At 40.4% G+C, this 27,461-nt stretch overlaps 1 protein-coding gene across 1 annotated transcript in view; it reads left to right on the top strand.

Moving 5' to 3' along the window:
* The window catches only part of lpp (LIM domain containing preferred translocation partner in lipoma), a 144,827-nt gene that overhangs the window by 69,025 nt on the left and 48,341 nt on the right, over nucleotides 1-27,461 (top strand). Inside the window, exons 7-8 of the mRNA XM_054602612.1 lie at nucleotides 348-470; nucleotides 15,548-16,150. Of these exons, the coding sequence (XP_054458587.1) occupies nucleotides 348-470; nucleotides 15,548-16,150 (726 nt within the window). The remainder of the gene's footprint in view (nucleotides 1-347; nucleotides 471-15,547; nucleotides 16,151-27,461) is intronic.

Raw genomic sequence — 27,461 nt, 5'->3', positions numbered from 1 at the left:
CTGTAAATCCAAGTGTGCTGAAAAGCAGGAGGTGAATAGTGCACTGCTTTATGAACAGACAATGCGTTGCTTCTTACTTCTCGGAGCATTTCTCCCAGAGAGAAGTCTCTGCTATTGATGTGTGGCTTTCAAAAGGATTGTGTCAGGTCAAGGTGAAGCGTGAAATCAGAGACTTAAATCTGAAAAAAAAAAAGGGGAGAATGTCTCAGTCAGTAGAATTTCTCCTCATTGATCATTATATGTCCTTAACTTGTGATTGCAACTACACAGGGTGGCGTAGTGTTGTTACAGGCCGTGTTGGTCATTTCACTCACTGTATTTTGCACATGTGTGATGTTTGCTCCCAGATGAGAGGACCAGAGAAGACCCTGGAGGAGAGGCGCTCCAGTCTCGATGCTGAGATCGACTCCCTCACCAGCATCCTGGCCGACCTGGAGAGCAGCTCGCCCTACAAGCCGCGCATTGCACAAGTACGATACCAACACAACGTCACACCTTGCCTGTACAAGTATACACCGACAGTCAGTAGTAGTCCGTACATTTACTCAAGGAGTGTATTTGAGTGTGATTTTGTCCTTGAGTATTTAAAGTCTCTGCTTCTGTGTGGTTTTCAAAGGCAAATATAGTACTGTTTAGCTCACTACATTCAACTGACTGTAGTTTCTGACTACTTTTCAGATTAAAGGTCCATTCCACTGATTTTACACATATAGTTTATTTAACTGGTCATAACAGTTGCACATAATGACCTTTGTTGGTTTGAAGGGAGCTTTTTAAAGTTTTATTAAAAAATATAAACAACCGAAAGATAGTGACGTCATCAGCTCTACCTAAAATCTTTAACACTAGGGGAAGACTGCGTTACAACCGGACTTTGAAGAGTTTGAAACAGGTAGGTGTTAATGGATCAGGCAGGGTGAAATGAAAGATGCAATTAGGTTGCACTATGGTAATATAGGATGCAGGGTTTCGGGGTGTAGCTCATACAAGGGTTAAAAGTAAGCACCTCTTTTGCTGCGATTTTGACCATTTGAAGAAAAAAGAAACGTCTCCCACAAGCCCTCCAACTTAATGTAAGTAAAGAACTAAATGACTCGAGTACTCCTTTATGTTTTTACATAAATAAACACACAACAACCCGGTAAATTTACATTACAATGTTAAAAATTTGTTGTACTTTTAAGTAGGATTTTGTGGGAGTTTTACTCGTCACAAAGTGTTTTTACATTGTTCTACTGGTACTTTTGAGTACGTGCGCTAAAGTAAAGGACCACAGCTAAAATTCATAACAACTGTACAAAAGTACAGACTGGTTGAATCATTTTACACGATTGAAACCAAATGATACACTGTAGCAAATAAGGTTCCTGTTGGAAACAGACCCATATGTTGCATCTTTTAAGAATGTTTTGCACCAATGAAAAACTGAGTCTCGACCTATATCATTAGTTGATATTAAACGGTATTAAGAGCAACTTCAAAAAGTCAAAGCCTTGGGCAGTTCACTAAATAGTTTGACACACAATAAATGTAGGACAGGCAGATAAAAAAACCTAACCAATTGTGTTTGGAGTAGGAAGGCTCGGAGGGGCTTTTAACACCAGGCAGATCATATCTCTAGAGAGATATTCGAGCAATAATGTAATACCTGAAAGGTTGTTCTCTGTGAGGGCTACAGACATGTACCAGTACACTATATTCAAGTCAAAAATATTCTTAAAGGCATCCCAGTTTTTATTCTGTGGGTTATTTACCGTGTACTCACCATGTCTACATGTTGTCTCTTTAATTTATTTATTAAAGGATGCAAATGTGAGACTGAAAACAGGGTTAAGGTGATAAATTATTGACAGAGCTGTTCGTTTAGCTACAGATAAGGGTCTGTGCCCTCATACCAGACACATTTACATCCACTGACCTATTATGTCAGATTGTGATGTTAACGTGGAGGGAAAACAGAATAAAACTTTTTCAAATACGTTCATAGCACTTTTATAGCAAATCTGGGAACATAGTCTTTTTTTCAGACTAGTAGAATGCTTGTTAGATTCTACGTATGTGGAAAATGACACTTGAAACATTGTATTTCGGGGGGAAGTGTGCAGCGTGACAAAGACAGACAAAAGACTGTTGGCTGCAATTTGCTCTCATCCTTTGGTTTAGTGACTCCTGGCTCCCTGGTTAGAGGGAGCAAAATGGGTGTACCACACACAAAGTGAAAATGATTGCACCACGCAGGGGAAACATAGCGGATACAGGGAGACAAGAAATGAGCCGTGTGGCTGTGAAATGATACACACTGCAGGCAAGTAAGTAAATTATGACCTGGTGATTTCTGGTAGGCTCAGTGTTGTGGGAAGTCAATGTGTTCACGGATGCCATACTGTAATAACATAACATTATGTGCTCATAAAATATGGTGAAATGCCTTTTTGACATTGAACGGTTTGTAGTAGAATACAGACATTTTCTTGTAGGGTTGACAGTCTGTATGGACCAGCTGCTAACAAAGTCTAAGGTTTCCCATTGATAGAGAACGTGATTAAGTTCAGGGCCTTTCTCGTCAGAAATATTCAGACAGGCAGCAATGCAAATTGGAAAGAACTGCAACACTTTTTCAAAAAGGTTTGATTAGATTCGTGCAGGCAAAGAACCAACTACCAGGATTCTATTGGCAGTCTGTCTAAGGTAAATAAGTGTATAGCCTAAGCTGCTGTAAGTCATTTTATTGAGTTTCCTCTTAGTGAAATGTTCTGAACAAATTTAAATGTGTAAGGTTTTAGTGCTTTTATTGTGAAAGGTACAAACCGATGTACTGGATCTGGTCTGCGCTGCCTTAGAAAAGAGTTATAAAGTGGCGTCTTGCTTCTGACTACGCTGCCTCCGTGGTGTCATACACTATACTGTTTTAAATGAGTCCGTTCCACACAACGTGATTGGTTGATGTCTTTAATTGAAGTGCAAATCTCAGAAAAAAAATAGCTTCCCTCGAAAAATTACGTAGTTTTTACATGGCTTAAATTTTATGTTCTGTGTGAAAGTGATAATGACCAAAACAACATTGACCAGTGGGAGAACAGAGCACTCTTTAATGCTCAGCTGTAAAGATGGCTAAGCAAAAGCAGAATGACGATCCATGGGCCGCATACCCGATGACATCACAGGCAGCGTGTAAGACGGCAAGCTTTAATTGGTCGGGGACCAACGTGCAGTCTGTCATGTCTCATGGTCAAATTTATGACTCTATAATTCCGTAATTTGCCACAGTGACCGTCGTTATAAATCAGTAAGTCTGAACCTCATTTACTAGCTAACTAACTTTCTCGTTCAATCATGTTTGTTTAATAAAGTTTACAAACAACATTTGGGCCAGCCTAACAATAGTTAATACCTACCCATAAAACCAGAAGTTGATGTTTTTATACTTTGGCTTGTACAGATAAAACAAACAAATAACAAGTCTTATGCTAAACTAGACTAGCGGCTATTTGCTAGCTGTAGCTTCCTGTTTAGAGTTAAGTCATGAGGGGTATTAATCTGCTCATCTACAGGCAAGAAAAGGCAAGAAAGTGAAAAAGTGTATTTCCCAAAATGTCAAACTTTAATAGTAGGAAAAAACAAAACATGCACCTTTTTAGTTGTAATTAGCTGTACAGTAAACATTATGTTTACATGCTGCTAGCTGTCAGTGTTACAAAGTCATCCATTTTCACACTTTAGAGAACCTTTGGCATCAGTGTGTAAGCCTTGGTTACTGATCTGATCTTTTCATTTATTCTTTCAGAGTTTCATGTAAACACACTTACACAAGTGTAAACACAGAAAATTCACAGAAGCCCACATATACAGACGGCACAGAACTACAAACACATTTATAAGGATAGGAGCTACCAGCTGCTGCAACTCTTTTTTTTCTTTTTTTTTTCTAAATAAAATATAGAATAAGTGCACACCTTTGTTGGGTTTATAAAAAAACGTGCAGTATATATCAGAGCAGGAGTCTGAAAGCCTTTGTCAACACGACTTAAAAAATTGATGTGCACCTGCATGGCTCTGTGAGAGCCAACCTCCCGAACGGTCGCGCTAACTAATGTATGGCCGCCATGGCGCTTTTAACCTGACAGGGTCAAAGTTGTCCCACGTTTTTATTTTTCTCACCGCCACCCGCTGCAAGCTTTTTTCTTGAGTTACGGGTGAGGAGCCGCACCACCTGTGTCTGAGCAGAGCACACATACATGCCAGGACATGTATAAATCATGGAACGTTATGTATCTGGACGTTTTGTTGACTTAACCCTGCTTCTACGTTCTTGCACTGTCGCTGTGTCTTCTCTCTGAGAGCTTTTCTGCACATGGAGTTTTCCATTTGTTTATTTTTCAGCAGCACGCACACACACACACACACACACACACACACACACACACACACACACACACACACACACACACACACACTCACACACACAAACAATGTTACTCTCTCCTCAGCTGATGCTGATTCTAGCTGATTAACTCAGGTTGACCTTTCCCCCCCGCCCAGCTGCTCCCGTCAGTCCGTGCTCAGGCTCTTTCAATGCTTTATTCTACAACACAGCACTGAACTGTGATGCGGGCCGGGTTTTTCGTACCATCCAGCACTGGCACAACGGCCGCACAGTGATCTTCCTCTTGTATAAGCAAAGAGCAACGAGTGCTCTTGATTTAGAGCTTTCCAGCGCGCAAAGCAATTACAGAGCCAGCTCTCCAAAAATCAATAGGCCCCTTCCAAGCGTCTGGGAGAGGAATCTTCTCTCCCCCCACCCCTCCCAACGCTAAATTTGGACTCAGCGAGGGGGACCTTAACGTGTGCCAGCCTCCTGGACAAAGATTGCAATGGACGTTGCCGCTCATTCATAAAAATTCCAAATAGCATTCCTGCAAACATTCAGCCGGCACTGATGCCTCACAGACATCAAAACAATTTTGTTTGCTTTAGTTGGTATTCTCTGTGGCATAACAGTGGGTAATGAAATGTGATCATTATATAATCCCCATTTGTTCTCTCTCCACTTTCCGTCTTCGATGCCATTTGGTATTTGACACAGTTAACTAAGTTTGTGTTGCAGTTTGTTCGGACCTGATGGTGATGATAATGCTTTTTTTTTTTTTTTCTGCGAGAGGTTTCTTTAATTTCCTGTCATACCACAATTGCATCCCAGATGTTTTAACGTAATTACACAAAATGTCATAATTGTTATTTGGCATGTATAAAAGCTGTAGTTTCTCATTGTTTACACATAGGTCTGTTCTTTTGTTTGCTTACAGTGGTTGATAGATATTAGCAAAATAATTAATGATTAAACGCACAAATAATTGCAATGATTGCACAAATAGTGCCAACAAATAAATAATAAATGACCAATGACTCAAACACAAGGTGTGATCTGGCAAAGTGCCTCTTTTGCCAATTTAATACATGCCGGCTCACATTCCTTTTAGATCGTTCTGCTATTTAAGATAGAAACGATTGAGGCCATGATAACTTTCCAGAGTTGTAAAAATCCTGTCAGAGTATTGTAAAACATAAGGTCAAAGAAGAATATGGAATTATGCGTTTAAACATTGCACCCCACTCTTTAGTTAGAAAAGGAGCAGCTAATCGGTCACCTGGTGAAATGACACATTTTCTGCCCGACATCACACATTGTTTTTTAAGATTATTAATATCGCTTTCGTCCTCATTTCTGAGTCTGGCACGGGGATCGTAAGGAAACACAAAGAGTGCGCGCTCATGCTAAAACCCCTTCAAGTGTGCTGCACTGCAATCTGCGCCCAACCAGCCCCACTAACATGCAGCGTAGGCCTGTCTGAGCACATCAGATCTGTTGTGGGGGAGTTAACAAGGAGGCCCAGGATGAGTGTCAAAATAGTGCGCTCATCAAAGCGCCGGGGCAGCGGCGCCGCTCCGATGGAGGCTGCTGAAGCCGTGACCGCTGCGACCTCTAATTCACACCGAGCCCCGGTGCCTTTCTAGTAATCAAACACATCGCCGTCCCAGTGTGTTTTCATTTGTACATTATGATTTTCACGCATTTAATATGTGCCTTTTAGGTCATTAATAATAGTAAAAACTGTTATCACTGGATGATAATAGAGGAAGAAAAAATTAGGGCAGAACATATGAATGTGTATCACAATATTTAAATCAACACCAGCTCTTTCACTGCTGATTTGTTGACTGTATTTTATCTGAATAACCAGTATCCATTTGTATTCACTACCTTCATAGACAGAGATTGGTAGTTTTGGCAAACTGTAGCAGGTTGATTAAAATTGGCAATCATATTCTGCAAATAATAATGAACATCGCCCGGTAGGTTATTGTCTTCCTCTTAAACATGTAGTAAATGTGTCTTAGTGTTTGTGCATCACTCAAAAGACAATTTCCAATTACTTAAGTGGTATTTGGTGTAGTCTTTTGTATTTCATCATGATGGCAACCAAAACTTTTAGCACCATGCAGTGGATTTGTTGAGGAGAAAAGTACACACAAGTGCTGGTGCACTTTAGCAGTTATCCACTGTACGACCCACGAAGGAACCACGTAACAATTTAGTTTTGCATTAAGCAGTGACATTTTTGTCCCAATTAAACTCTAATGCACTACCTCCATTAAATCCTCGTTCCGATCTGACTGTGATGAGATCTGAGTTGAAATTAAAAAGCTCCTCCTGTCTGATTCATCCACGCTGCGCAACGATAATGTGCAGCATCGTAAATAAAATATTGAAAGCCTCAGCTCCATACACTTTTTCCACCGTGTTAAACTTCCCTGCGTCAAGATGGATGTGTGTGTGTGTGTGTGTGTGTGTGTGTGTGTGTGCGTGTGTGTTTTAGGGAGAGGGGTGCTCTAAGTGAAGAGGTAGAGCTACTCAACTGTCACAAGGCTGCCTTCTGGCATTGCCAGAACTTCTGGGACCCGAGATGTGTGACTCACTTACAGTCATGGTTCCACCTCAATTAACAGTCAGGGCAGCCAAGCGCACTGAAGCCGTCTCTTTGTTTGTGTCCATGTTGGAGACTGAAGTGCGCATTTGTTAATGCTGTCTAGAAAAAAATTACGTGAACTGGGCTGTTGAGCTCTTCGGTGCCTGTGAGGGAAGAGGTCGTGACCCTGCCACACCGAACTACAAAGTTCATGTGATTCTGGAGTCCTACATGTGTTTTTGTATTAGTCCCATTCTCATGCCCCAGATATCCCAGGAACGCCCCTCAGGAAATGTCTTCAAATTTGGTACGAACATCAATTTGAATTTACATTTCATAAGAATTTGGTCGTCAAAGGTCATTGTGACCTCACGTTTGTCCCATTCTCATGGCAAATTTCTTCAAATTCGACATAAAAGGTCCACCTAGATTCAAGGATGATCTGTCTAGATTTTAGTGATCAAAGTCCCTGTGCCCTCACAAAATTTGTTTTTGGCCGTAACTCAAGATTTCACATGCTAATGAAGATAATTTCACACCAATGTTTTATAGGATAAAATGATGAAGTGATGACATTTTACAACTACAACTTCACTGGTTGGCAAGGTCATACATTTGCGACGCGGTTATTCTAGTTTGGTTTAGTCTTCATTAGTTCCTAGTATTTGAAACCTAACCTGGGACATGACTTGGATGTGGTTGGGTTGGTTCCAGTTCCATCCCATGACAGGTCTCATAACTGTGTGTCAATTTGCCTTTTTTAAACAAAAACTTAAGGAAGTAAGGGCGTTTTCAAACCTATATTTCAATTGCTGTGGTAACAATCTGTCTATGAGTTGGCAAACTTATGTGTTCCCGTTTGGTTCTTAGTCCGGTTGCCTTTCACATGGTAAAGAAATTCCAACTGATCCAAAATGTCAGCAGACACGCTGCAGCATTGCACGCGTTGGTCTGTTTGTATTTTTTACTCGATGTCAAATAGCTTGAAGTCCGTATAATAAGTTGTCATGTCCTCAGGAAACAAACGGGCATTATTGACGTCTGCTGACAGTTTAGCTGAAGCCAAGTGCCTCAAAATGCTGCTGAGATGGATCCTTCCACACGAGTGCCCCGAGGAGGCCCTCGCTTCACACTGCGCCAGTCGAGCCGTGCCGTGACACTCCCATCTCTCAACAGGCAGAGCATTGTGGATGGCAGTAGCTGTCACAACATGGCAGAATGATAGGCCCTCACCGCTCGCTCCCGAGCCTCCCACTGATAATGGCGTCTGGTGAGCGGTCGCGGAGAATGCAGACTACGGACCACCCTGGTGGTGTCTCTAGGGTTGATGACCTTTCTGCTGCTCCCCTTATGAGGCTCAAACTCCGAAGGCTTCTCAAGGGATGGCCTCCCCCATTTCAAATTCACGCCTTCAGCAGCACACTTATCTCCATATGAGGCGTTCAGAAGCGATTTTATATATATATCCATGGATAAACAAGTCATATGCCCAAATTGTGTTCAAATGTAATTTAAAAATGTTAAGAAAACCATTTCATTTGATCGCAGAATTAAGTTCTTAGCAATAAGTTCTCTTACGTCGGGCTGATGACGTTGGGCTTTTGGGAAATGGTTTTCATTCAAATCAATTAAAAACAGATTAAATGAATGACCTGGTTTAGCTTACCAAAAAAACCAATACAAATTGTATATAGTACTCACCTCCGTAGGCTTTCTATGGTCCCAGAAAATAGTTTTCTATGGAATGGCGTTAACGGAGTGCCCGTAAAATTGAAGTATCTTGGTGCGTAAGCATCAAGGCGAAGGGCGAAAGGCGTTTTTCTTACATTTGAAAACCTTTGTTGCCGTATCTGCTCGGGTTCTTACGAAGTGTGTTTGCATTCATATGCATCTCTCCCCTAAAAGCCATTCCATTAAAAACTTTTGCTGGGGCTATAGAGAGTCTAGCGAGATGAATACTACATTCACACAGATACATTGAGTGAGCTTTTTACTTTTAATAGATAAAATGTACCGGCCTTATCTTGGCATACAGTATGGAGTGAGTTGCACAGCAAACCGTTGAGCAAGGTTATGTTCCAAGGCTGACTTTTTTGTAACTTGATTTTGAATGAGGGTTATCATTTCTGAAACACCACGGCTTCGCTTCCACTCTCTATAGTTAGCTCTCTATTTTATGTGTATAATACTGAATGGTTATGGTAACTTATACAGGTGTTAGAGGATCTGATTCAATTAGTTTTAAAGATCTAATAGTACTTGTAAAACTACAAACTATAACTGCTTACACTATGGCTGTACTGTTTCCATGAATACGTATGTTGCTGTCCTGCTATAATGCCTGGAATGACCTTCACGCAATTTGGCGGTCACGACACTTAGACACTTTGACCTAAGCTTCTGTCAGGCGGATTACATTTGCATCCGTCATGAACACACATGACAAGGTGCCTGTAGTGACGCATTTTATTTTAGTAATCACTGACGGTTTATCATATGGTTTCTAGTAAACAAAGCGGTCAGTCCTAAGGAAAATGAGAGGTCAGCCACCGCTATGTTGTAAAGGTCAAAGTAAAAACCTCGATCAGTTGGCTGAGGAATGTCCGCCTCAACTGTTTACAGCTTCTGCTGCTGTCACAGGTCAACCAGCTTCTTTTATTCCTTTTATAAAAGGTCAAAACCAAAGGCGCTTATTTTTTCGGCATGGATATTTTAACTCTTCAGGGCTCTGATGCCACTGATGCGATTGTGCGCCGCTGCTGCTTATCTCCCGCGAGCTGCATCGAGACGACACTGTGGCTCTGTGTCGGCAGTGTTTAACTGTTTTTGTTCCCTCCCTGTTTGCTTCCCATGGTGCTATTCTCTTTTGATTGCTTTGTCGCTGCACGGAGCAGGGATGTTGGCACAGCGCCGGTGGCACCCGGCGACCTTAAGGTCAATCTGGCAGCAGGTTCTGAGTTTTGACAGGGGCAGCCAACTGTGGAGAGAGGAGCATGCCTTTGGGGCGCCCATCGTGTTCCGTCAATGTTTGTTAGTCAAATAAACTGCGTGCTATCACCCCTTTGTCTTTTATTAACAGGGTGAACCAATGACAAAAGTTAGTTTGAGCCAGGGAAGCTCTGACATTACAACCTGCCTCTTTACATCATGAAGTCCCAGTAACAGTGCTAACAGGCTTACCATCAACTGCTGTCATAGCACATTATCAGTCTTCCCAATAACATGTGCGAGCTTACAGTACACACACACACACACACACACACACACAAACAACCCCCACACACACACACTCTGAGAGAACAGTTTCCCGTCTCTGGGATTGATGATATCGACACCGTGTTAGCGAACCGGTGAGCGAGAAGGGTCACAAGTGCATGACAGAAAAAATAAAACAAACAGAAACCCCTCATTACAGGGATGAGTCACAGTTGTGTGTGGTGAGAGACTGGCCCGCAGTACTACAGGAGGTGAATTAAACAATTAATTTCTGCTGTGTGAGCGCCACAAAACACACATTTCCTTTTTTTTTGTAAAGATAGCCTGCAGAAGTGCCACGATCGCTGACTCTCGGGGACTTTTTTTTTTTCTCTTCACACAGTAGCCCAGAAAAAGATTTTTAGTTGCATCAGTGAGTAATACGGCCTACTTTTATATGACGTTGTTACATCATTCTAGAAATATTACAATATTTTTACATTATTTTTCTGAAACCTTTTTTTTTTTTTTAAGGGTATTACATAACTGAATTTTTTGAACACGGACTAAATGGTTAAAAGGTTGTCTTGGAGTGTGCATGTCATGTGACTGCTGCCTGAATCATTCTGCATGTTCATAGCGCTCCTTGTACTTTTAAGTGCGTCTGTCATTTCTGTATAGTTCATCACAGACGGAAAAACGAGAAAGCAAAGTGAGTTCCTTGAAGTGTGCATGACCTGTCAATATTCCAAATGACTCAGTAAGGCCGCTGCACAAATTCAGTGATGATTCTTTTTGCTTGAAATAGAAACCAGAACAATACATTGTCCCATTATAGCTCATATTGGTATCGGTGTGTCCGTTGTTCAATAAGTAAGAAATTGCAGTGCAGAAATTCCAAACAGGGCCACCGTTAGTGTGTCAACCAAAGTCCACAGAGAACAAGATGATATGCTTTCAAATTTACCATCCTTGGTTATAATAAAAAATAAAGTAAGGGATCTGATTTACTTTAGTTTTTTTGTTTATGTGTGTATGTTAAAAATATAAATTATTGTCAGATAGATTGATCATTTCCACTGCCAAATATCTATATCAGTAATGGCAAATATGAAATGCGTATATACTGAAAAATCGTTATATAGCATCAATGTTTCCCTTTTAGTCGGTGCATGTAAAAATGATCAACTATGCAAACATCAGACGCCACAGAACAAATATCATAGCTGTGATAATATCAGAAGAAACTACTTGGAGAATTTGAAACCTTGCCTTTAATAAAATAAATAAATAAATGCATTTCAGCTTCAAAACCCTCATGAGTTCTCCTCCACAGCGGTGCCAGTAATCCTGAATCCAAACTGTTCCCACATCCTCAGATAGTGTTTGATTTCACATTCTTTTTACAGTCCGACTCTCTTGTGTAAAGTCCAGGATGTACTTTTATGAACATTTTCACGTTTGCGGATTTAAATGTAACGTATCTAAAGAAACACTCGGGTCAAATCCAGGCGCACCCATACAGAGAAATATTGCCCTTTTACAATAATGTTTTCTATCAATACATCAGAAAAATATTGTAAAACTTTTTTGAATTCGCAACTTTACAAAAACGTGCATAAAAATAGGTCGATGGAAAGGCAGCTAAAGATAGCAGGAGCCCTGTGTGCTGTTTCTGCAAGTACACCATGAGGAATAAATTGGGCCACTGTTATTGATATTGTTGCGAGTAGTCGCTCCATTTACTATAAAGAGTGCATATAACTTAAATACAAAATAAAAGCAGCGCTTCTCGAAAGACAGAACGTGACCGCAGTTCAAATGTAACACCGTGATATAATCAGCAGTTATAACACCAGTCACAGTCGCAGTATTTCAAGTCAGATGCATTCTAATGTATGTGGCCGGGGTGAAAAACTGTGTTGAAATATTCACTTGTGAAAGCTGAGAGTTGTCATGCATCTATCACTTGAAGGAGCAAAAAAAAAAGAACCCAATATGAAGATGTAAGATAGGCAGAGTGAAAAAGTTCCCAGTGTGTGTAGAACACACTTTTATCTGCAAACGGAGAGATAGTTCCAAACAGCTAGAGGTCTCGCCATGTTCCACAGAGACATTGTTTAATCATATTTAATGTGCCTTATCTTGAACTATTTTAGGAGAAGAAAATTGATACCCTCAATTGCGTGTCTGTATTGAGGCTGGCGGATTGTCAAATACGACTATTGTGCCCAGATTGTGCCGAGACTAGATGACTGAAAGTGGAGGGGAGATTAGCCAACGCTCCGGTGTTGACTGGGAATTCTCCCATGGTCATAGTGCGAGTGCTGAAGCAGAGAGATGCAAATGGACGGTCGAGCCGACGGACGCTTTTGTATGAATAAGGAGCAGGATAAAGTTGAGAGAAAAAATATCCAAGGTCTTAGATGAGTCTGAAAAGATGCAGAACTTCTCCCTCTTGAGGGGTTTTCCCCAAGCTTGCTTTAAAAAAATAAATAACAAAAAAAAGATCCCCCCCTCCCACCCTTGTGGGTTGAAATGCAAAGTTAACAGTTTTACTCAGCCCCCTAAGGCTTGTATAGTCTCTCCTAATCTTTTTTAATGTGTCAAAAGACTTTCTTGAGAGTCTCTGTGAAATTTCACACTTAAGTTGTTTGCAAAGTCAGTCTGAATTACAGTTTGGGGTGAGGGTTAACTTTCCTGAAGGCGTTGGGGAAAAGTTTTTAAAAACTGTGCTGTGTTTGTGTTTATGTATGGAGGGTGGGGGGCTGTCAGAGAGCAGCACAGTATGATGCTGTATCTAAGGTCGGACTTGTGGATTTCAAAACTGTGTTGGATCAGACAAAAAGACTGAATATTTAATAGTGCAATCTAATTTTAGTTGTGCATGTCATCATAATATCATTTATAATTAGTAATCTGCAATTATTCAAGTAGAGTTTTGTCTAAAACATCGTACCTAATTGTAACAAAACACTTTTCTTGATTTTATGAGACATTAATGTAATGACGATTGTGTATTAAGGAGGTTTCTCGTTATAAATATTGTTTTAATGACATAAATTAATGTAATGACGATTGTGTAATTGGGCGAAGGTGATATAAAAAAACTAAATTATGTTGATTTTTTTATAAAGAAACGTTTCTTGTAAAAATGTAGTGATGGTTATGTAGAAATAACAAGAAAATAAGTCCTAATAATTGAATATCTTGTCATAAGAGGAGAAAGAGTGTTGTTAAAACAAAACAAACTCCCTTAATAACAGGAAACTGAGCAAAATATATTTTTTTGTCATGGTGGAAGCATCATTCAGCAATAATATGTCCATCTATATAAGGAAAAAAAAAATTACATATAAGAGAAAGTAACATTATCATTAAATATTCCATGTCGCAGTCCATGCCCTACATATCAATCCTGTTATTATCTCAGACCACTCGTTAACACCGACAGGTCAACTAAAACGATAATTTAGTTAATAACACAGACAGTTTTGTTCAGGTCGTATGCCTTTGATAAGCTCCATCGCCCTCAGAAAGGCGTGAATCCATTCTCTTAATGTAATTTGTGGAAAATGTACCATGACAGTGTAATTATTTGAAGGGGGCCAATTTGCATTTCCAGTGCCCTGCTAACTAAATGCTACTGTAGGTTCTAAGGCCTTTAAAGATAAATGAATAATCTAGAGTATTTAAAACCCATGAAACATTTAAATTAAGTAATTTCACTTCCTAAAGGGCATAGTGGAGATTTTTTTTTTCTCCCCATACATATGCAGACAGACACACTTTTTAAATAAACATCAGCACTAATCACTGAGGCAGGCATCGGGGTGAGAGCAGAAAATATGTTCTGGAGCTTTTTAATGGTTCCTTAGGGCTCCCCTCTGACTTAGATTAGATGGGATTTGGACAAAGTTGATGCATGCACCTAGTTTACCCAAAAAACTTTCTTAGTATTTGTATCGCGACACATGAATTTTACCGAGTACTTTTTCAATGGTCGAATTACAACGCCAGTGTTGCTTTATTCAATTTAAGCAAGGGATTACAGCATTGTGTAGCAGCGCAGACACACACAGCTATATGGGGCAATACGGAGCAGCAGGCTTTGATCAACTTTTAAGGGAAATCGATTGGAATTGTTGCTCTGCCCCAATTTGGAAGACACTTCATCAAACTGAACTGCAAAGGGTCTAAAGACTACAAGTGTTCATTTTTGTTCCCCTAGTGCTGCAAATTTAGTAATTGACTCTGATTTTTGGCTTCAGGCAGTAACCTAATAAGGCCATCCAAGGTTAATGATAGACCCTTTTTAGACTGGCTGAACGTCTGACACCGATATGTAGTGGAAGGGAAAAACAATTATTACTTACATGACAGACACCCGGGGCAGACGCCTCTGACATCCGAGTGAAACATCTTCCCTCTGTGTGTTCACAGCTATATGTTGTTATGTCTTGGTCTGTGCCATGCAATCTACCTGCCAGACGTTAGATCAAAACGCCACAGTAGTTCACTCGACCAGAAACCCTGCAGTGGCTTGCGTTTGCTGCTTTACAGCCGCCTCTTCCCAGGAACACCAGCGCCACAAATTCTCAATGATTTAACATCTCTCCCGTCCAAGGAGCTGGAGTCAGCACAAGTGTCATGTGCCATTGCCAATCCGCTGTCGTGGAGTCCTCTGCCAAACAATTTATCCCCTTCCCCTCCTGCTTTATTAGCCATACATTATGGGTGGCCCTGGATGGTGTGGAGCCTCTGCTGTCGAGGTAGCATGGAAATTGACTCCAGGGAGGCAAGGTGGATAATCATTTGAGCGTGAACCTCAGTATCAGTAAAAAGCTATTGAATACAACTGTTTTAGTTCGTCCTTTTACTGTTTCTTTTTTTTAATTTTATTTTAATGCTAGCACCGGTGCTCCAGGGGTGACAGTGTGGGTTATCAGTCAGTTTATAACTTTAGTCCACACTGGAATATCTCAACAATCATTTGATGGATGTCCAGGAACGTTTTTGCACATAAGCTTGGTCCCCAGAGGATGAATCATATGGATTTTGATGATCCCCTGACTTTTCCTCTAGCATTACCATGAGGTTTACATTTGTGCTTTCGAGTGAAATGTCTCAACAACATTTGGACAGATTGTCATGAATTTAACAACTCACACATGAATTGTAATAACTTTGGTGAGGAGCGCCATTATTAGGTCAAAATTCCATGGCGACCAATACTGTGGTTTATCACCAAATAACGGCAAATCTAATGACATTCCCATCAGCCTCAGCTGTACTTTGTATTCATTTCTGATAAATGTTAGCATGCTTACATAGACGATGAACATGGTAAAATCTTTGGACTATAAATGTATTGTGCTGTTTTTCAGAACTCCTCGGCGGCCTCCTCGGCAGCCTCCACCCCCAGCGCTCCAGTGACCGGGTACAAGCGCATGGTCATCCCAACCCAGCCTCCTCTGACCGCCACGAAGAAGTCCACGCCCAAACCTCAGGCACCCGGGGGGGTCTCGTCCATCCCCCCTTCTCCTGCCAGCACCATGACCAGGGCTCAAAGCCACACCGCTCCTCATCCTGTGCCAGCCTCCTACGCCACAGCCTCAACCCCGAGCCAGCCCACCTTCAACGTCCAGGTGAGGTCGGCCCAGCCCGGCCCCCAGCATCAAGCCCCGATTGGCCACCACTTTGGCCAGCAACCCATTCGCAGCCCTGCACAGGTGCAGTACATGCCTGCCCAGCCCAAAGGTCCCGACTTTGCCTATGGACCACCACAGCCTGGCTTTTCCCAGATGGCTCCGGTCGGATACCAGGAACATCACCATCAAGGAGTACCCCAAGTAGGCGGCTTAAGTCTCAGGAGACCTGAGCCGGCCCCTGCCCAGGCATACCAACCTCCAGGCCCCAGAAAGACCTACATCACAGATGTACCACCAAGCTTGGTTCCCTACACTGCTGGACCAGCTGTTCCACCAAAGGTAAGAATGGGTTTCATCACACATGCAATTTACTCCAACAGTAGCTATCGTTTTTAAATATTTGAATGAAGCTCGAAGAAAACGACATATTTGTGATAATAGAAAAATATTTCTACAGTAGTGGATAAGACAACAACCATGCCATCCATCCTTTCAACCATTTACCGTTTTCAAAATGTTCTGACATTTTCATACTTTGGAATGGTGGCTTTGGGCTGAGCAGACAAGTCAGGGCATCCGTTTCCCCAGCCACATCTCCCAGCTCCTACTGGAGAATCCCCAGGCGTTCACAGGGCAGCTGGGATGTTTAATCCCTCCAGCGTGTTCTAGGTTTACCCCGGGGCTTCTTCCCAATTAGATATCCCTAGAATACCTCCACAGGGAGGGATCTGCTTGGCGTCCTGATTGGGTGCTCAAACCACCTCAACCTGCTCTTGTCAAAAAGAAAGCGTAGCAGTCTGTCTTCAAACCTCTCTGGGATATTTGAGCTCCTCTATCTCAAAAAGACTGAGCCCAGCACCCAGACACCATGGGGGGAAAACTAACTTCGGCCACCACTCGTATCCGAAACTCCGTCCTTTTAGTCGCTACTCAAATTTTACGAGAATAGTTGAGGGTTTGACGATGTAGGGTCAAGAGGTAAATAAAGTGCTCTGGTTTACTCCATTAGAACATCTGCACAACTGAAATCACTTCATCAGCCCATCTTTTGACCAAGTGTTGGCCCTCATCTCTTGAGCAGAGGGGGTCACAGTATGTTTGGCCAATTCATTCCCCATCAGTTCGTTTTATTTGTGGCATCTTTTTTCAGTCATGTTATATACTTTTTGATAAAGTAGAAGTGTGTGTAGGAGGGTGTATAAGAGTGCAAGTGTGTGTACATGACTGTGTGCATCAGTGTGGCTTTTACTCATGCACTTTTTAGTGTGTTTGCGTGCACAGTATGCATACATATGTGCAGCATCAGATGGGGATTCATCAGGGAGCTGCTTGCCATCTTCCGTTGAAATGCGCAGAATAAACAGTTGTTTTAACCTTTATGAATCTTTGAAAGATTTTCTCCGTCGGGGGTTTACACCATCTGATTTCATTTGTCTCATAAACAGCAGCTCATATTCATGTGTGCTGTGTATATTTACCCAGAATGCATTATAAATCTGTGCTTATTACTTTAAAGTTAATTTATTTTTCATTTAATTTTGTAAAGACGAATACGTCTATATAAGGTAAAAGGATAACATAATAATAAGGAAAACATAATTCTTTATGTTTTTTATGCTACTGTGAAATTATAACTACTGTATGTGTGTAGGGCTACAGCTATCCATGACTTTAGTAATTAGATATTCTACCCATTATTCCATTGATTAAACGTGTAACAGGATAAAGAAAGAATTTTGCCTTATTAAGGTGAAAGAGTAACTATACAAAAGAGAAAAAAACAGAACAATTATTTGCTTTCTTTTTTTAGAAAGATTGTACATTTTATTGCTTAAATTGCATACAATGATATTATCTGTCAAAATTAAAGCCATTTACTGCATTTATGTGCCATATTGCATTCTGGTTTTCAATGATCCAGACCAACTTTTTTTATACACCGTCCCCAAAAAAACGTACCAAAGTCCGTGTAAACCGTCAAATATTCTAAATGTTTCTTTTACCTTTTTATTGTCATCTATCGTGGATATTTCCATAAAACCATGCAAATCAAATTATTAAATTAATGATTGTATTTTTAATGACATACTTACTTTGAATAAAAAAACGTCTTGGCATTAGTAGTTGTTATTTTTTATTATAAGCTGCGTAAACGAAGCCTCGATGCCTTCAATTTGCATCGATGATTTTTAGTTATCGAGTTACTTGAGTTAGTCAAGGAATGGTAATTGTCCCATCATAGCTTAGAAAATGGAGCTAGTACCAAAAAAACTAATGAAAGCAGCAAAAGTAGAAGGAATGGATTAAATTGTGTCTGTTCATATGGTGCCATCATGAGAATTTACTCAGCTGAGTGAGAGTTCCATAACATACATCAGTTCATCATGCGTTCACATCTGGCACATCCACTTCGAGTAGTTTGCCATTGTGTGGAAGCCAATCCTGGTTGCTCCCAGGGGTTTCGGGTCACATTAGTGACTCGAGCCAGCATTGACAGAGATACTGTAAAGTTGCCAAACTCAAAAGTTGACGGTAAAAGTGAAAATAAGTACAAGAATGCAAGCTAAGAAGCCAAACAGGCTTATGTTAGATCAAAATAACAGTCTAATGTTACACTGCAACACAAGAACAACACTGTTTCTTATTTCTACGCCTTCTACACGGATTATCAGCTGGTGGAGGTTGACGACTTTTTTGCTCTGGACATGCAACTGCAGGCTTTCATGTTCGAGCCCTTCTTGTTTTAAACAGGCCCTATTATGCTATTTTCCGGGTACATATTATTATCTCAAGTTATAGTTACAACATGTTTACATGAGTTAATGTTCATAATCCGCCTTGTTTTTCTCATCCTGGCTGTCCTGCAGCACCTCTTCTCACCCTCTCTCTGAAACGCTCCGTTGTAGCACTTGCTCCTCCCTCCAGAAAGCAATGTCTGCTCCGATTGGTCAGCTAGCCTGCTCTGTTGTGATTGGTCAACGTTTCACATTTCAAAAAACTCTTCCTCCGGAGCTCCAGCTCCGTCTCTCTCTTTTGTTGTTTGAGGGCGGCACAAACTAGCCAGAAGGAGTTTTACGTCACTTCTGTAACATTGTGACCTCATAAAGTTACGGAAGTGAAGGAGAGAATTTAATGGAGCCGTTTCAGGCAGCTCAGGAGCTTCTGAGGGGGAGGGTAACTCCTTTTAAGCGTGGACTTCAGGTTTTACACTCTACGGACCTTTTACATGTACAAAAATATATATAACACACTAAAGGAGAGGGGAAAAGTGGAAAAGCATAAAAGGGCCACTTAAAAAAAATAATTTAGTCAGTCTGCTTTTTCAAACCACTCATGGCGCTAACAACAGCTTAGTTAGCAACTAGCTACAGTTGATAAAATCTGCTTCTGACAGCTGAAAGAGTCGCTGGCTAGAAATGACAAGCTTGCTTCTGTCTACCTCTGTTTGGTATCGAGGACACGATAAATGTGTATCTTTTTAACATTTTTAAGGGTTTTTCTTCTTATTTTTAGAGTCCATTGTTAAACAGTGTTCTAGATGTACCATTTAATGCACTTGGAATGAAATACCCGCAAACACAAAAAACATATTCATAAATCGGTTAAAAAGCAATACATTTAATCTTGGCATATTACTCTCATAGGCCTGGCCTCAAGCCTTCAAAAGCAAATGCAAGATGTGGGACCTTTTTATAGAACTGTACATGACTGAGAAAAATTACTAAATACTGTCATCCCTTAGAACACTAGTGTATGCCACAGAGACAGCTATTCTAATCTCAATACATCCAGCCGTCAACAATCTCTGGAAAGTGCAAGGCCCTTGAGTTTTCTTTAATTCAAGGATTTTATGCTGGTTCAAAATACAAACTGGGCCTGCCAGCCTCTGGGAAAAGCTCATCAAGGACTGTACTTTACTAAATACAAATTAGCTCCAACATCGCAGAGACTATCTTAAAAATAAAGTCTAATTATATTTGTTCAGAACAAAAGTCTACATTTTGCTTGAAAAGCTCGCTTTGGTCCCAGTATGATGCATTATTAAAAAAACAAAAGATGGCGTTTAATAGATTTGTGAGCATCGCTTTGATTTCAGATAAAAGCAGATCACTAATTTTACAGATATAGCGTGTATGCTATGTGTGTGTATATATATATATATATATTTGTCTTTCTTTCCCAAGGATATACTGTAGCAGGATAATGGGCTCTGTGCGCCCCGCTTCATTTGAATGCTTTGAAACATATCGGGGAAACTCAATGCTCCATATGCACACATCCAGATATATGATGTGCTGTAAATGACTCTGACCTGACACCCCCCCCCAGAACTTTTATACCCAAACCTTGGCTCCAATCTGTCTTTTTGTTTGTCTCCAGTATAGCAGCTCTTTAAACGCCAAAATAAACCAGACACTATAAAAGCAAGATTAGACTGAAAGCGAAAATCTGTCAACTTTGCCTTTATGATCTCCACCGTGGTTGACCCGATGTCGTGACACATCCGTAACCTCTTACAAATGGTGCTTAATCTACTTTAAAGAAGTGGCTTACGCCTCTTTTAATCGGTTGTGTGAATAAACCAAAACATAGTCAATTAAAGGAGCTATTTACATATTCGTCCATCCCCAGTTAATGTTGATTTTATGTAATACCCGAGGCTTTCTCAGTAGGAGGTCTGTGACTTTGATTGAGGACTTTATTCAAGAGATCATTCCACATAATTGAGGGTATTCATAGAAGGTCAGCGTCATTAGAAGTCCAAGATGAAGTCCTTGGATGAGATTCTGTGATCTAGACTTGTCCTGATTAGCGCGGCAGCTCTGCCCCCCACCTCACCCTATCTCACCCCCTTCCACCCAGCACCCAATCCCCCAACATGCCCTTACTCGCACGTAAATGCTGAAGGTGTAAGAACATCTTCTCACATCAACAGGCTCCAAGGACGCTTAATTACCCAAATCCAACAGGGTTTGATCTCTATTGTAGTCCAAAAAATTTACAGATTTCATGGCTGCCGGTTAACATACCAATTTCCACGAGTCTCTCCATCTACCCCGAAAATTGGAGGGAAGCTAAGCTGGATGATGACTAGTGTTATTGCTGAGCTTGAGTGACGTTTGACAGGGGAGGATTATTTTTGAACCGCTCAATCCCCGCAGCCAGTTAAAGCCCCCTGGAAGGTCAATGATGGTTTCAACTGTCAAACATGTTTAAATATCTGACATTTCTCTGCCTTCCAGTCCTGGACACTTTGCCTTTGACCTGCACAAGAACATTTGCATATGGTGCCATCAAGATGTGTCCAAAATACTATTTTGTGTGTGACATTGCGTGGTGTAGCTAAATGACGATGGTAGAGAAAAAGCAAGAACATATATTTATATATGAACACACATATTGGATTAATATTTAGTAAAATACGGAAAGACAGTGTATAAACTTTTTTAGTCTGTTTTTAAATGGTGAAATCCAGTTTAGATGTAATCTATTTTTACCATCATGTACAACTGAAACGCATCATACAACACTGTTCCTTCTTACTAAGGCTAATTTTATAGGTTTCAGGATGGAAACTGAAATATGATTCTTGAGTTTTGTGCAGTATAACCACTTAATAGCACTAGTCAAAGACCGCATTTCTAAGGACGTCACAGTAAGAATGGAATAAATTAAATGAAGTTCAAAATAATATATAAAATGAGTTGAAATTATAAAATCACAGCAATCAGAAAAAAAAGAATTGCTAAGTCAAGATGAAATGGTGATGCCCTTTTAAGATTGGGGCGGAAAATACTCAATTGACTGAACAATAAAACAAGACTGCCACTTTAGTCCCCATAACACCAAAAAACAGAAGTGAGCCAAAGGTGATGCTTTAAACGCTTTTTGTTTTAACTTTATTAGATAAGGCACACAGACTAGACAAGAAACTGTTAATTATTCAAGCACTGGGACCAGAATGGTATCTTTAAGGTATCTAATCAAGTGCAGGACATTTTTAGACAATCCAGTTTGTAAGGCAAGACATAGGATTTAGGTGGTACCAGGCTATAGTGGGCCATACAGTTGGTTATAATCCTTGTATCAACAGTGGTCAATCATAATGCATGTCTGTGGAAGATATGCTGCAGAGGTTGCATGTTAATCAGGAAGGAAAGGGGTCCAAGCACCGCCCTTTGGGGGACTCCACGAAAACAAAACGTTTTGATTGAGAGTTACTAACGGTTATGTTTTTCTATGTGGAAAGTCAACCACTCATAATTCTCTCAGATCTATCAGTCCTTATTCTGCAGTGTCTAAATATTACAGTAAAATAAGATGTTATTTCACTTGCACACTTATAGTCATGCCAGGAAAGACTATCAGGTGTGAACACTTGCTGTGTACACATCATACATGGTGCCTTCTCCTCAGCTGATTGACCCCGGCTGCCCTCCGCTCTATGAACTATGAGCAGTTCTTAAAAAAGCTATCTGACGGAGTGTAGATTACCAGAGAGGATTCTTTGCTTGGTGCAGGGTTACCATGTGTAACTACAAAGTGAGAGCTCAGGGCTTTCTACAAGATGAGGACATGTTATCTGCAGCCCTGTGACCTTTTCCCTGTGTGTACATGCACCTTGAAACAAATTGCACTTTTTTTTTCCACCAAACAAACTAAATGGTTATTTTGGAGTATGTATGGATAGAAAAACTGAAAGACAAATAGGAAATAGCTTTTTTTTTAATCCTTAAAAATGTTTATTTCTCTCACAGACCCATCAAACCATAACAATCAAAGGACATATTTTTGTGCGTTTCCTCTTCAGTCTTATCTACAGAATTTCCCTCTGGCTACAAGAAAAAGAAATGAATACCTCTTTAGAAATCCTCCTAGCTGCTTTCTATTTTTACAAACCACAAAGTGTTAACAAGACATCAGAAAAAGCGGCCCTAAATTCTCACTCTGTGCACCTCAACACATTTGTTTAGTTGCTATTCAAGTGCCCACGTGTTTAAAGGACAAAAACCATGATTTCTATTTCTGCCAAGTTAATGTTAAGTGTAGCTTTTAGAAAAATGCCACCACTTAGATAAGCACAGGCATGTCTCTGTGTGCGTGTGTGTGCGTGTGTGTGTGTGTGTGTGCGTGCGTGTGTGTGTGTGTGTGTGTGTGTGTGTGTGAATGCATGCAATATGGGTGTAAGGTACAAGTAATGAACCTGAAAATACAACTAGAACATATTCCATGCAGTTTCTCAGGCAGTGATATTGTCTTCACAGCGCAATTAAAAACAAAATGAGTCATGCTTTTGAAAAAGCACACCCACTCATATCTAAGTATGAGTACTCCAATTACACCTGTGAACTGCTCTACCCTCTACAACAATTATTTTTTTTCTTCTCATGCCGTTTAAGAAATCAAGATTATACAAAGAAGCACACATAACAGGCTTTGCACTATGTTCATAATAATTAAGTCTCTCACGATAATTTTTCACCAAAGGTGAACTGTTGGCTCGAGTAAAGGATATATCTCCGGATTTATACCACGTTTATAATGAGTAGTACATATATCCCAGTTTTTGGTGTTTTCTCTTTATGTGTCTATTTAATATAGAAACAGGCCACATAACTTTAGCTGCCTTCGAACTGGCGAGGTCATATTTTTGACATTGGAAGTCGAATGTATGATATGCTTCAAGTTCAAGTGTTATTAAAGGAACACTGGAGAGTTTTCTTGTAAGCAAACAAAGTTTCTGTTTACATTCAGTGTATTCCACAAAAACACTTATGTCTCTCCTTGAGGCCTGACAAATGTGTTGAATTCTTTTCCGTATTTATGAAACATTTGCAAACAATTTTGAAATTTTGCAACCAGCCCTGTCTACATTCTTGTGTACTTGAGTCTTCCTCTCCCCTGCCTTCACTGGCACATTGATGCGTTTCTTGGCGCATGTAGACCAAAGATTATCACCTGCATGCTCATGCATCCTCATGTGCATGCACAAGAGGAAACAAGACTCTTACAAATATAGCCTCATAGAGCTTATAGTGGCGATAGACTCAACAGGTTACCTTTAATGAAAACCACTGATGCTATTGGCTCTAGCAGTCTTAAAGTGTTAGGGGAGGGTTTATGATAAGGATTGCCACACTGCATCATTTGGCCTTGATTTCCGGCCTGCCCAAAATATACTCAACACAAAAATGGTGATAACTCAGTTTAACGGTCTAACTCCACAATTCATTACGATAGAGTACAGTATGTTCAAGTATTTTCGGCTATTTTTTACAACTTTAGGTTGTGAGAACACTGTTGCTAGGGGTTTGACAATAAAACAGACATTGCCCTGTTTTGTTTTCCAAAATGCTTAATGATGCTGCGATTTCTGCATTTAAGAAATCCTGAATAAAAAAACAAAAACAGAAAGGTAACCTCCATTTGCTCCAACATTTTGAATTTGGATCCAAGTAGTGACTACTACAGCAGTGGGTCATTCCAGTGGACTCCTCTTTAAAACACAGTAAACACGACCCCTTCTTGAAGGCATAATTTTCTACGCACAAATATCATGGATATGTATTTTTCTTTACTGAAAGCTGCAACAGGCTAACAAACTATGCTGTGAACTTTGTGAGGTTTCAAAATATCAATAGTTAGTTGGGAGGAAATTTTGGTGGGCGATTCTGCAAAGGTGGTTTGTACCTAATGCAAACACTGTAATTGAACATCCACTCTAATATTGTAAAGCCTAACCCATTCTAATGACTAGGATTAGAAATACAAAACCTGATGTGAGTGGTATAAATATTAAGATTCAAATAAATGAATGAGTGCATAAAGAGACCCCGTTCTATTGGCTCATATCAGTTGACTGACTTCTACCTTGTGACCACGCAGCACACATTCCTGTCTGCTGTACTATATATGTACTGTGTTATCACCAGAAGTCCTTACGACTCCACTGCAGGTCAGACTGGGTGACAGGGATCAGCTGGATGCCTCTAGCATTGCCCGCATACAAGCTCCTGTATATAGTTACCGCCGTGCCTACGACTATGTTGTTGGATGACACGGTGTTCTGTGGTGGTCCACGTGGGCTCCGGTTACTGCATGTCTCATAGACGAGAGGTCAGTCCACTTGAGGTCAGGGATGGAAAATGGGTCTCCTTATGTTTCACCGTCTCATGTCAGCACATCAGAAAGCTTCCTTCCAGTAGCTGATTCAGGCTTTAAAACGGGGCCGTAACACATCTCCAATGCAAATATAGCCACCAGCGACAACAAGAACAGATTAGGACCATTAAGGGTAACACGGGCGTAATGTGGATGAATATGGGGCACTATTATGTTGTTAATGCTCAGAGCTTTGGGCATTTAGTGATAGGCCTTTGCAAATATGGAAATAATTGGTTAAAATGTATTAGTTTATTTTTGTATTGTCATTATGTTTATGGTCAGATAGAGTGTGTATTCAAATTGGATTAAAACAAAGCTTTTTATTGTAAATCCATTTTGAGGACTGCTAAATTAATAACCGGATTACTAATAGAGTTTTTTAATAATTCACTAGCATTAATGACAAACTCATAGAGTGGACTACAGAATTAACTATATTTAGTGTTAGATATATGAAACCAGGCAGCTGGAAAATTAAAGGGACACTGGAGTTTCAGACGCTTGGACGAGGAGGTCCAGAGAAAACTCTACACGTACATTAAATCTCATATAATATCATGAACCACACCTTGTTCCTTAAATCCAGTCCGTTTTCCAATTTACAGTACAGATAGGCCGACATTTTGTCATAAAGTTAGTTTTAGGCAAATTATATTTCCACAAGTTAAACTAAAGTCTTTTGATAGTATGCTACTTGTGTTTAATGGAAAGTGGATACTTTAGAAAGATATGCAGTATAATGTTTGCAAGAGCCATAGCTAACTACAGTACCTTGCCAACACCTAGCTAACATTAGCTTACTAGCAGCTAACTTTGTCAGCTGCAACCCTTGCAGACATAGTGCTCTAAAATAATCCTACGACAAGCTGAAATCTTACGTTTTTAGCTAGCTACAGGTATATTGTTAGCGTTTCATATTGTGGTGCTGATTGTTTTCCCCTCTGGTGGGTGTGATTCTCAGAGAATGAAGGGTTGAGCTCTGTCTCTATTGGAACAGAGCCATGGTTAATGTTATTAGTAGCACCTGGTCTTTTCCTGCTGTGGTGTTTAATGAGGCTCTTTTTTCATGGACTTAGCTAATGAATGTATTTATAAGGATTATTCTAATTCTCTGTTATTCTTGCATAGACATAAGTTTAGATTCCAATTAAAGGTACACTATCTTTATCTTTTATGGTACAAAAAGAAATCACTCTTTTTGATTGTGTAGAGTGTTTTTCTGGGCAGTGTATCACCATCTTAGCACTAATGTGATGGCGATGTGATTTAAAAACTTTTAACTCATTAACAAATGTTGCACTTGCTTCGATTACAGTGATTCCAACAACGTTTAACCAGACTGCTGGACGGGAAACACACACATGCTAAAAAATAAATCCGGGTTTAACAGATTTTCCCAACATTAAACAAAGGTTTAAGGGTTAACATTTTGTTTATTATATTATAGCGGCTCAAAAATGTTCTTGCCTGGGGTCAAGTTCTAATAGCTCCTACACAAATTGTTTTATTTATTAGCGGTTAGCAAATAACAACAAACCAAACTAATTGTCATGTTTAATCTTAATTTAAGTAGAGAAATCTGGGTTTCAACCTGCTTCCTCTTAAGGCCACCCAGCTAAACTCCTGTTTCCACAGTCACTTAATGCTCGCTTGTAATCCAGCTCATAAACTTTGTCTTTAACTTCCAATCGGTGTGCAACTCTCAAAAGAGATGAGGAAGTGAGATGGCTCACTCCTTAGCTACTTCCATCATCCGCTCCGGAAAAAACTGTGTTGAATTCTTTTTTTTTTGAGTTTCTAGATTTACAAGCCCGACGGGGCATTTTACTTGCCTCGGGCAAGCGTGCAGTCTTCATTGTTGAGCCATGTATAAATTACCCAACATCTTTCATATGCCAATGCTATTCTTCATTTGTTATTATAATTATTACAATAACTGAGAAAGTGAATTATATGGGAATTAAATGAAGACTAGGTCAGCATTACATATTGCTAAATTTCTGTGCCTTATCATGTTGGTAGAACTCGCATGCTGGGCTGTCTCTTCATGTTATCATATTCTTTGTGTGATTGTCGATCGGCCGGTTCATTCGGTCAGCGGTAACCCCCTCAGTAGATCACAACTGTGTGTCACATAACTGCTTCATAAATAATAGGCCCCCCTGCCCCCTCCCCTCCTCCGTCCCCGCTCTGAGACGTACGACTCGGCCGGTAAATAACCCGGCCCGGATCGATAACCTGTCACTGCAGCTCGGCGAGCCCCGGCACATCTGAAACGTCCGAGCAGGTTTGTTTATTTCCCCTCGTTTTCAAAGCTCTCCTCGCTGTCCTGTGGAGAGGACATGCAGATGTGTCACCGCGAGCACTGAGATTAGTCCGCAGCTTTGACTATGGCCAGTGTGATACAGTGGCATGCTGGGTGACAGTTGGCTGAACCTCCCTGCGTTCACTCTGTCATGTGACAACAACAAATTCATCTATGTAG

Source organism: Anoplopoma fimbria, chromosome 8 (assembly GCF_027596085.1).
Source record: "Anoplopoma fimbria isolate UVic2021 breed Golden Eagle Sablefish chromosome 8, Afim_UVic_2022, whole genome shotgun sequence".
Lineage (NCBI taxonomy): Eukaryota > Metazoa > Chordata > Actinopteri > Perciformes > Anoplopomatidae > Anoplopoma > Anoplopoma fimbria.
The sequence above is the reverse complement of the archived record's forward strand: the minus strand, read 5'-3'. Positions and strand labels throughout refer to the sequence as shown.